The 12,441-nt window shown below is 42.3% G+C and overlaps 1 protein-coding gene across 3 annotated transcripts in view; it reads right to left on the bottom strand.

Annotated features, from left to right (window-relative positions):
• FRAS1 (Fraser extracellular matrix complex subunit 1) overlaps positions 1-12,441 on the bottom strand; it is a 299,172-nt gene that overhangs the window by 96,997 nt on the left and 189,734 nt on the right. For all 3 annotated transcript variants that reach the window (XM_043544852.1, XM_043544853.1, XM_037896738.2), the window contains exons 28-30: positions 11,613-11,697; positions 7,508-7,834; positions 2,337-2,490 (exon numbers count right to left, since the gene is read on the bottom strand). In XM_043544852.1, coding sequence (XP_043400787.1) covers positions 2,337-2,490; positions 7,508-7,834; positions 11,613-11,697 — 566 coding nt within the window. The remainder of the gene's footprint in view (positions 1-2,336; positions 2,491-7,507; positions 7,835-11,612; positions 11,698-12,441) is intronic.

Below are 12,441 nucleotides of genomic sequence, written 5' to 3'. Positions count from 1 at the left end.
CTGTCAGGGTGAGACATTGTTTGGTTCAGTTCTTGCTTAGACTAAAAATTTAGGATTTAGAATGAATGTTAACTTTTCTTTTCTTAAGTTAACTATCTCTGACTTGTGTGCCTACCACTTATAGTCATTTACAATGTATCTTTCTGTCATTAATAAATCTGTTTTGGCTGAAGTGCTTGGGAAATCTCAGCTCAGTTTACAAAGGCTAGCGTGTGTCCATTCAACACTGAGGGAGTGGTGAACTAATGAACTTGCACTGCCCAAGGAAGCCTTAAGCAGTGTGGGACAGTATAGTGCTGGGGTGCAAGGCTGGGGGGGAGCCTCCCTATTGGCGATTCATGAGTGGCTGGGACATCATTCATGTAACTCAGTTCAGTGTGTGCCTGCCCGTGGATGTCTGTGTAAACGCAGTGCCGATCAGAGTGTTATAGCTTGACATCAGCGTCACAACGCGAGAGGCAGCCCAGGCTGGTGAGTTCGGCGGGCTCAGCGATCCCACAGTCCAGGTTGCATCTGGCGACCCTGTCACGCACTGACAACTACACTAATATTCCCCTAGAAGCATGGTCCTTCAATCTAATGATAGGCCTGATTCCGATACTTTACTCACATGAGTCAGTCTCTTAGGATGCCCAATTCCCATTCATTTTACTAATATTACAGACCTGAAGTGAAATCCAGATCCTACTGAAGTCAACTTGCAGTTTTGAGACTGACTTCAATTGGGCCAGGATTTAGCCTCTGGAGTGGCTATTCCCCCACAAATCAGACGGAAACATCAGCAAATAAAAATACATAGATTTCTAACATTTCTAACTGGTCTGGAACAACAACAAGCTGAGACTAGAAAATGCACACGTTTCACGGATCTGGAATTCTGCTTGTACCAGAGCCCTATGTTGACCCTTTTTTACTCAGGACCTGTTTTCTGTATTTCCTTGCTTTTTCTTGAATTATTACCACCACCACCACGGATAATATTTCATAGAAAACTTTGAAGATCAAAGGCTCCTGCTGTTTATTTCTCATCTGAAGCCATAAACCTCTGTTTATACCATCACAAATAGTTGTTGTGGAGATAATTACGACGATACAACCAAAGGATTATAACTTCAAATGAGGGTTAGGCAGCAGCAGATGAACTCCTAAAAATCAAATTCCTGTTTTCATACGAATATTTCAAATGATTAAAAGCGAGACACACGCCTTACCCAGAGACAATATAGGGCATATTTAAATATGAACTGAACAGTAGCACTCTGTTTATCAACATCTTCTGTGAGGCTTCAGCAGCTGTTTAAGAATTAAACCTATTCTAAAAACAACACGGAGAAGAGCAGAGTCTGTGTTGTTCAAGTGACCCTTTCTAAATTGATCTGGTTCAGCAAATTAAAACAATATAGTTTCATTTGGGTCTAAAGCATGTTTAAAGATTATTTGTCCTTGTGAATGAAACAATACATCTGATGGGGAAATTAATGTCGTTCTTTCTTATTCATATTTATTTTCCAGCCCGATGTGCTCTGTTCTCTTTCCCATCCAGCTTCTCCGAATTTGTACCTCAGTCACAAATCCCATTACTTACCACCCTCCCTTCCCCTCAGCCTGTAGAATGCTTTTACCACCTTTGTTTCTGCAGACTGTGAAGGCAGCCACTCAGAGATCAGAGCCCACAGTGGGAATTAGGAGATAAGGTTGACATAAGGATTGGTCCAATAAAAGATATTCTCTCACCCGCCTTGTCCTTCTAATATCCTGGAAACAACACGGCTAAAACGACACTGCATCACATCATGTTACCATTTGACAAACAGTGGGTGACACCGTGTTCCCATGAGCGTCTTTGTCCCAGGTCCTCAAAAGATACTTGGTGCCCAGCTTCCACTGAAATCAATGGGAGTTAGGTGCCTAAATACCTTTGAGCATCTGGGTCTAACTCCATATTAACTGCACTTAGCTCAATGCATCTGCAACCATGGACAATGAAACGGAACGTGCAGCCCCACCATTTGGGCATTCAGACTGGAATCTAGCCATGACTGTTTTACAAGCCGACACACCCATTTTAACTGGCCAGATATGGGATTTGGACATCATATGTAAGTATTCATAGCTGATGGTATTGAAACGCGCACTATAACTAACTGCGTTCTCCGAAGATATTTCATGTGTACAAAATACCATGAAATAATGTCCTTAGCCAGTGCTGAGCATGCCTGACTCCCAGAGAATTAGAAACCTGCACTTCTTCTGTTAAGGGTGGGAGACGCCAGGGAAGGAGAAGGAGCAGCCCAACAGCAATGTCCCCTGATAATACAGGATCTACAGTAAGTTACCGTATCTTGGCTGGTCCTTGATGATCGTGTAGGTTATCTCAGATTCACTGGCACCAGGCATCTCTGCTTGCAAAATTCTGTTGGTGATCTGCAGCATTCCTCCTTCTGGGACCCACACCAGGGGGTTAGTGACCAGCCGGGGGCCTCCATCACTCTGCAGGGGATTGGGGGGGAAAAGGGGGGAAGCAGCAGAGGCTCGGTTGAAGAGCAATGATAATGGGCCAGTGTAAACAAATTTTTAAACAAGAAGGATGAGGTTGAATATTGCAGAACACATGAGGCAGCTGACTCTCTTTGATTCTCATCTGCTTCAAAGAGGGAAGCTCCCTGCCCTACCAATTCCATTTCCCACCTTGTTTTCCCTCCCACCTTCCACTTTCTCCTCCTTCAGTCCCATTTGTGACTTTCTTCTTGTCCCCTTTGAGCCCAGCTCCTCCTGATCGCAAGTCACTCCCTTCCTAATCCTCTCCGTACCATCATCCTCCGTCTCTGTTAGTGGCCTTTTCACCTCTTCATTTAAACAGTGTTGTCTTCCTCGTCCTCAAGTCCTGGTGCATCTGCTTCCCTTTCTTTCCCTTTGCAGCTTCTCTCCTGTCAGGTTAACCTCCATGACACTGTCAAAAATCCTCACTATCTCCACTGCTAAAAAATTGTCCAGGACTAGAATACTTGTCTGACGCTATCTTCCATGCCTCCTATCTCTCCCTCCTTTAAATCCCTTCCCCACACACGCTTCTTTGAGGATGGTTATAAACCACACCCTCATTTAAAAACAAGCTATAAATAAAAACACTCTCAACCTTTTTAAGTATCTGTAATTTTCATCATAGTGGAACAGTGACACTTCAATACACACAGGCCCTGGCAATCACTTCAATCTCTCACCCCTTTCACATCTTAGGAAGCATGTCAAAGTATAACAACTTTAGAACCAACAACACGCTGCGGAGAACTTTTCTGATATAGTTCTGCCATTGCAAAAGTGTTTGCGAATACATGAAATGACCGAGGGGTTTGGCTGTGGTAGTGTGTCTGGAAGAGACACATAAATAAACCTGATGTTCATAAAATATCAGAGACTATCAGGGTTGGAAGGGACCTTACTTGTGGCAGAGGAAGTTTTCCAACTGGAAAATAAATATTTGGGAGCCAAATTTACCCCAAGGCAAAGTCAGTTTTAACAACAGTGACAAGTTCTCAGATACCTCATCCTAGATTACTGGGCTCTAAGGCTAGAGGGGGCCCTTGTGATCATCTCGTCTGACCTCCTGCGTAATCCAGGCCACAGAATTTCACCCAGCAATTCCTGCATCAAGCCCACATTTTGTGGTTTAGCTGGAATGTATTTTTGATAAAGACATCCAGTCTTAATTTAAAGACTTCACGTGATTAAGAATCTACCACATCCCTTGGTAAATGTTCCAATGGTTAATTACCCTCAGTGTTAAACATTTATGCCTTATTTATAGTCTGAACTCACCTAGCTTCACCTTCCAGTCACCTTATTACACCTTTGTCTACTAAATTTAAAAGTGCTCTCCTATCAAAAATTGTCGCCCCATGTAAGTACTTATAGACCATGGTCAAGTCACCTCAATCTTCTCTTTGATAAGCTAAATATATTGAGCTTCCTAAGTCTTCCACTGTAAGGCAGGTTTTCCAAACAATTTTTATAGCTCTTTTTTTTAAACCTTTTCAATTTTTCAACATCCTTCTTGAAGTGTGGACAGCAGAACATGTCACAGTGTTCCAGGAATGGCTTCATTAATACCATATACACTGGTAATAACACTCCCCTCCGTCTACTCAACATTGCCCAGCATTACAGCCAAGAATCATACTAGCCGTCTTAGCCACAGCATGACATTGGCAACTCCTCTTCAGCTGGGCTATCCACCAGGACCCCTATGTCCTTTTCAGTCACTACTTTCTAGGCTACAGTCCCGCACATCCTGTAAGCGTGACCCACGTTCTTGGTTCCTACCTGTATAACCTCACATTTGGCTGCATTAAACTGCATGTTGTTCAAATAAACCCAGTTTACTAACCAATCCAGATTGCTCTGTATAACTTAACTGTCCTCATTGTTTACCGCTTCACCAAGTTTTATGTTATGTACAAACTTTATCAGCAATGATTTTATATTTGCTTCCAAATCATTTATAAAAATACTGAACACCACTGGACCAAGAACAGATCCCTGCAGGATCTCTGCAGGTCCCCATTAAAACACCCCCATTGTATGATAACTCCCCCCTTACAATTACTTTTTGAGATCTACCAATCAAATTTTAATCAATTTAATATTGATTTTGCATAATGCAATTTTTTAAAATCAGAATGTCATGTAGTCCTAAGTTTTACATCATTTAGGATCAGCAGATCCCCTAGGACAAATGACTACTTTATTCTTTAAAAGAATTGAGCAGAAGTAAGACAGGACTGATTGCCAGCAAAGGAGAACCCTAACAATACCCATGGCAACTTTCCACCCGTCTTCAAGTGTCAGTGATGTCACAGCACTTATGGAGTTTAACATCAAAGCATAAATCAGCAGCAGGAAATTACCAGCTTGAAAGGGTCAGAGAGATTACCAGATTTATTATGGCAGGGGAGAAATGAGAGAGCAGCCATGCTTCAGAGTACTTTGAGGGAGAGGGCCAAAAATGCACTGTATGAGAAGAAAAAATTTCCAAGAAAACGTTAATTAAAAGCAAGGTCACAGTTCCAGAGCAACAATGGCATTTCCTCGTTTCGAAGGGATGGATGAATGAATGAAGGGCTCTTCATTCCCCACAATAAATCATTCAGTCATTTTGCAATAACATTCCCGGCTGGCTTTGATGCTGTGATCCAACTAATTAATAAAAATGTATTCAGCAAAAGGTTCCTTCTTGCTTGCTAATCCTTTTATTTGTAAGTGACAAGTTATAGCTAGGCCAGAGTCAGTTCTCCCGCAGAGGTCAGTGACACAACTGGAATCATGTCCGATTTTTGTTTACCGGTGGTAAGGCTGATCGTTACATTTCCACTGTGTGTGTGCGCGCACGCACACGTATGAATTCGAATGCACCTTTTATGAGTACTGAACAGTCCTGAAGACTAAAGTCCTCTCTATTTAACCACTCAGCAAGTATAGCACGGGCTATTGCTGGTCATGCTTCCGCCACACTGCCTTGCCAATGTGCCTCAACCCCAACCTGGCTGAATCGCCCCTAGTGGTGAGAAGGCAGTTCAGTCTCTATGCCCGTTCAAATCTGGGCCTTCCTGCTGAAACTGCCCACAAGAGATACTCATCCACTGTGAAATGAACCAAGACTATCAGCCCTTACTACACTGAACATCACACAACCATCTGATCTAAATATCTTGTGGCCACCTGGACGGCAAAGGGTTCCATATCCCATTACCCAGGCTGATACCTACAACAAACACACAACATGCAGCCAGGTCTAACTCCCGCTTTGGCTGATCTGATGCCGTCAGATGGCACATTTTCTAGGGTGTGGACTCATTGTTTCCCAATAGAGCAGGGGTCTCAAACTCAAATGACCACGAGGGCCACATGGGGACTAGTACATTGGCCCGAGGGCCATACCATTGACCACCCCCCAACCCACTGCCCTGGCCCTGTCCCCACTCCACCCCTTCCGTGAGGCCCCACCTCTGCCCCGCCTCTTCCAACCCCTTCCCTGGAAGATTAAGTGACTTGGCCAAAGTTATATTAGGAAGTCAGTTGTAATTGTTGGGTTCCACAATACACAATAGCAGGACTGCACAAATCTGACCTCTTCTCAGGTGGACAAATCCTTGACTTTTTGATGACTCTTATCTTACGACAACACCACACATTATTGAAATGATTGTTACACAATGTATAGTGTCTGACATACAAATTGTCTGCCACAGTACATTCTACTTTTTTTGTTTTTTAAAGGTGATGTGATTTAAAAATAGATACTGCACCATAATTTTCTTTACCACCGCGTTCCCTGCACTTAGAATGGGAAAAACACTGCTACAGGTGGGAACATCCAGTTTTTAATAAAAATGGAAGAATTAAATTAAAATAAATAATAATAATTGTTAAATTTTAGGGATCTCTTCTCAAATATCTCTAGGAACATGATTAAATATTAAGAAGGGTCAAGTATTAAGTAAAGTTTATTAAACTTCAGTGATCTTGATAGCTTTGGGATGTTGATCAGCCATGAACCTACCGCACTCAATACGTCCCCATCCCTGTAAAGCTGAAGTCAGCAATTCAAACACTTTGTTAACTAAGCCTTTTAATTTATGTAGGTTTCTTTTCCTGATAGTTTCCTGAGATCCATTCATTTTCCAGATGCATCCACTCTTCTCACAATTTAGCACTGACTGTGTAATACTAACTTACTGTGTCGGGCACTCACAGAAGAGCTCTCCTTTCCAAACACCAAGCTGTCCTGTTTTCTCCTCCATACTCCTCCACTGATGTTACTTAGCTACATAACCTAACCTCTGGTCAAATGAATAACCCGCTTTAAAGCCAGTCATAAATGAGCTTCAATCACAACCCCAAACCCAAACACCTCCACACTTTGGGGACGTTTGACTCCTTATTACAACCCCAAACCCAAACACCTCCACACTTCGGGGACATCTGACTCCTTATCTGGATCAGAACTTTGCCTCTGGCCCCTAATTTTATAATTTGCTGGCCCAAATCCCCTAATCAGTGCACCCTCAGACTTTGGGGGAAGTTTGGATCCAGATGTGAACTTTTTAGCTGGGGGCCCATGTCCAATATCATACTATTGCCTGCAGATTGTTACCAGCCTCTCAGCACCCCTTCTTCCTAGGGAGTGAGGGTAGAGTCAGGCCCCCCTCTTCTCACATGTCTATTGCTCCCACCGCAAAAAAGAATGGTGCATTTTCAACTCTCAAACTGCAGCTACAGATGAACTGAAACAGGAACTATTTAGCTAAGCTGAACCACTAAAGTGGAACCATTGTGGGTCTACAAACCAAACCACCAACAGACAAGATTTTGCAAACCCAAACCCAAACCCAACCTGCCACTTTGCCCCTCCCTTGCTGCATCCCTGTCAGCAATGTCTGGTCTCTAACATCTCCCCCAGATATACAGCTTTTATAAACTACTAGCTTGGCCACTTCAGAAAGGAACATACCTTTGGAGAAATCTTAATGTGGAACAGGATATTCTGGAAGTGGTGCCCATCATTCACTTGCAGAAGAACCGTATCATCCCGACTGTCAGAACCATCGTGAGCGTACCGTAGGAGTCCATTCGCCAGGTCAACCAGATGGAATACTTGGGCTGCAGAAGCTGTGTCCCCTGGAGCTTTGACGAGCTGGCCATGACGTGGAGGATCTAAAACCACCACTGCTACATCCTGGGGATTGTCATTGTCTCGAATATCAAGCAACGCGTTTGTTACTGATCCAGTATCCCCTCTGCTGATAAAGAGGACTTCATTCCTTAGCACGTAGGGGGCCTGAAACATAAACACAGCTCTTAGCTGTTTGCTAAACAACAGTGCTCTAATGCTGATGGAAGTCTGGAAGTAAGGTGTGGAGTAGGGAGATTAATTCCCTTCATGTGCTGGAAAGCCCCTACTTGTAAACAATAGGAATTCACTAACTGCACGTTTCCCCAGAAGGGTAGAACTTAGACTATCTAGACAGATTTAATTACATTAGAAGGTGGGATTCTCACACTGCAGCAAGCTGAACAAAAAGCCTCAGGACATTTATGCATAAAGAATGTAGTTACCTGCTCACGGTGTGTATCCCCTTTGCTGCTCTGCTTGGATAGCTCAATAAGAACCTCCAGGGACAAGGCCTAGTTTTGCTAAAGTCAATGGGAACTCCGAGCAATAACTGATTTCAAGATCTTTTCCCCCTGATTTTCGTAGAGCTGCCCTAGTGCCTAGTTACAACCCTCTCGCTTGCCCAATGACCAAGAAGGAGAAGGCATCATTCCTATCAAGGAAAGGCTATGATGAGGAGGAAAACGTACATAAAAATATGACCTGAAACTTCATGGACCAGACAATGCCGCCTCCTCTTGCACATACTGGGTAACGGCTCTAGATGTAGCCCAAGAGAAGAGTGCCACCTTTTGCATTCACCACTTCCCATTTCTGCAGCTCCTAGGCGTTCCGTGGAGGTCTCCCATACAGGTAATGACCAGGCCCAACCATGCTTCGCTTTTGTAATCAAATGAAATTGCAGTCCCAGGTGGTATGGCAACATCATTATTAATCATATTTATTATGGTAGTGCTCAGGCAGCAACCGAGATCAGGGCCGCCTTGCGTTATGCACTGTACAAACACAGAGCAGCAGACTATCCCTGCTCTGAAGAGCTTAAAATCTACCAGACAAGACAGAGACAGGTTAGGGGAAAGGCATATAACGCAGATCACTGTTTCATTATAACCGGTTACATATCTGGGTAGGTGTGTTTTCTTCAGGTTTCAAGTGTCCCTTTATCTAGGAAACAGGCAACATGAACCTTTAGAAAAGGGATTTTTTTTTCTAATCAAAACCCAAACCCAAAGCCAAAGAACACAGATTGTCTCCACCTGTTGTCTATTGTCACCTACTTTAAATTGCAAGCTCTTAGGGACAGAGACTATCTTTTCGTTCTGTGTGTATAGTGCCTTTCATCATGGGGCCCTCACCCTGGTTGGAACCTGTAGGCACAACCATAATACAACTAAATAATAATCTTAGTTTAATATCCCTCTGCTGAAACAGGGGTTCTTTTTAGAACAGCACTTCTTCTCAGACCCACTCTTTTCCTCAAAAACAAAGGTTATTAAACCGATGATATTGTCGTATAAGGAACACCGCTGCAAACGCATATGATACAGACTATGGGTACTTATCTATTCCCTGACATGCAAATTAAAAAGAAATCTAAAGGGATGGCTTCACACAGACAAATGACTCCATGTGACACCTAATGGCTGGGAGACTTCAGCTTATGTTAAAGTGTCTCAGTGGAAATGACTGAAGGGAGTAACATGGGAATGCACAGAGTTTTGTTATTCTGCTGGTGAAGAAGTGAGTCTGAAGCAAAAAGCCACCTCCACTTGGCTGGGCTTTTGATCTCTTGACCAGCAGACAAAATGAGAATTAAGCAGCACAGACTTTGGACTAAATTTGGCACGGGCATAAGTAGGTCCAACTTCCACTGAAGTCAACGGAATCGTGTCTCCTTATGCGGGGACTGAATTTGGCCCGTTGTCTCCAAAAGAATCAGGCAATAGTGTTCTTAAACTCTTCACCTCAGCTAGTGTATGAAGTGTTTGTACAGACACAGACCCTAAGGCCTGACCCTTAGAAGTCACTGGAGTTGGAACTGACTTCAATAGGCTTTGGATTAGACCTCTGGCCCTAGCTCACCTAAGTCTCTACTCTGCTTCCACTCAAACCAATGGGAGTTCTACTACTGACTTCAACAGTTGTAAGACTAGGCCTGTAATGAAATATTTTCTTGCTGCGCAAAGTACAAGGCGGCCAAATAATGCTCAAACATATGTTTTATGGAAAACAAATTCTATTTCTAGATTGGACCAACCCGGCTACACAACAGCTTTAACTCCAGGGCAAAGGGGTACCTAACCTCCATCCTGAAGACATTACACAACCTGGGAAGAAGTCCGGTTACAGTCCAGATTTTACCAGTTTCAAATTAGTTATCTAGTTCTTTCTTGTAAGGAGCACTGTTGAGTTGTGTAAGTTATTGTGTAAGCTATTAATTTAGCCCACACAGAAAATAATGCTTAAAGAAAGAAAACACAATCAAGATATTTAAAAAAAAAAATCCTCAAGTTACCATTAAAGGGCCCAACCCTGCGAGGTGCTGAATTCCTACTGACTTCACAGGATCAAGAGACTATGGGTCCCCAAAAAAGAAAAAACCTTCTCAAACTGGAGGATTTATTCCCTATCAGGAACACTAAATAGATAAATAAAATGGTCACCAATGCTATACACAGTGAGGATGTCAGTAGTTCAATGTGCCAACATTTCTGCTTTGGAGCTGTGTTGCAGCTGGTTGTAGTCCTACATAATTAGCCTAAAACACAGCATAGCACTACAGCCTGAAATCTGAACCTAACTGGAGAGATTAAAGAAACTTTTATATATTTCTTAAATGACTCATGATTAAGGGTGTGGAGGCAGGCAGACAAGAGTCAACACTAAAAGACGATGGCTCTGATTCTCAGTAACACTAAGGTTGTTTTACACTGCTTTGATGATATAAAGAGGCCTTGAAGTTCATGATTCTCATTCTCCTTTACACTGGCCAGATTGGTGTAAAACAGCCTTTGTTTAAATGAGAATCAGGTCCCATAAGAGTATAAGATGTGATTACCAGTACTGATTGGCTAAGAATTGCGCACCCAGCTAATCTGTGCTAAAACATCCAATTAATTTTGTAACCCTGTCCTTCTTTCACATACTTGTTTCTCTCATCCACCTTTTATATTTTGTGTTTCAGACTGTAAGCTCTATGGGGCATGAACCTCTTTTGCTATATGTTTGTACAGCTCCTACCACCATGGGGCCCCAACTTAGTTGAGGCCTCTAGGCAATAGCAGACTACAGATATTAAGTAATAATGATAGTAAAATAATCATATACAATGGGAACACAATGGACTATAAGCTCAACATGAGTAAAAGTGGTGAGCAGTTTAAGGGGTACATAAATGACTGCAGAGACATTTAGAAATCTCTTTTGCTCTGTTTGTTCCTACTAGTCTACTTAATCAGCAGCCCGGAAGCAGACACTCTTACTACAGGCTTTCAAGTGCAAAAGATTCTCCTGTAGAGATCAATAATGACTCCGTTGAAGTGCAATAAACGTCTAGATCATCCACTAACTGTAAGAATATTTTAAAAAGTAAGTGACTCTCAACCTTAACGTTAGAAGAGCTGCCGTTCTGCTATACCATACTAATTGTGCACAGCACTACAGTCCTCAGTGGCCCAAATTCTGCTCTCACTTAAACTGTTTTTACATGGTGTAATTCTATTAATTTAAATGGAGCTTCTCCTAATTCACACCCATGTAAATGAGAGGAGAATCCAGCCCTGTCTCTGGTAAATCCTCTTTGGCCTGAAGAAATTCAGATCGACTGAGTTTTGCTCAAGTTCATTTGTTATTGTTACAAGATACCAAGTTTCTCTTTTAAAATTTTAAAAGATTTAAAATCTATATAAAAAAATCAGGGATTTCTTCAGCTTTGTTATATTACCTGTGTTGACAGTGCTTGCACGGTGATCATCTCTAACTGGGAGAAGAACCGCTGATCGCTGACCTTCAAGGAAAACTGACCTTTCCTAAACAAGTCCCCCCCATAAAAACAGAATAATATTAATGGATGAAATGTGCTTGTGGAACAGAAGAAAGATAAAATATTATATATTCAAAGAGGAATGAGTAGATTAGTGGCAGGTGAACTTAATACTTCTGCAATTAGGTTTATATAGTATCTTTAGTAAAGTGCATTCACAGTACATAATATACTCCAATTTCCCTTTGCCTATTATTATCCACAGTAAACCAGTATGTCCAAAATTCAATAAACTAGTCTCCATTAAAGAATAGTGGGTGGAATTTTCAAAAGCACTGAAGTGACTTTTTGAAGACCACGCAGAAAGAAATCTCTAGCTCAATAGAAAACCACATGCTCCTGCCCCTTCTCTAATCAGCATTAGCTTACATTTTTAAGTGCTTTGAGATTCTGACATGAAGAGTGCTCTGAAAGTAAAAAATTATTATTGACAACAATGGGCCAAATTCTGCTCTTAGTTACACAGGTGTAAAACTGGAATAACTCCACTGATTCCAGCCCACACACTAGAGCTTACTCTGGTTGCAGGGTGGTGTAACCGAGTGTGGAATTTGGCGCTTAGTCTCATTCAGGCACATATGAGTGGCAGTCAGTAGATGCAATTTCCTCAAACATTACGGATCTGAACACACCCAGGTACTATACACGAAGTAAGGGAACATACTGTCAGGACCTAAAAAGCGAGAGCATGACGTCAGCAGTGGCTGAGCGCAGGTCATGCTGGGATGTG

This window comes from Chelonia mydas, chromosome 4, assembly GCF_015237465.2.
Source record: "Chelonia mydas isolate rCheMyd1 chromosome 4, rCheMyd1.pri.v2, whole genome shotgun sequence".
In the NCBI taxonomy this organism is placed as follows: Eukaryota; Metazoa; Chordata; order Testudines; family Cheloniidae; genus Chelonia; species Chelonia mydas.
This window is presented reverse-complemented; position numbering and strand designations above follow the sequence as displayed.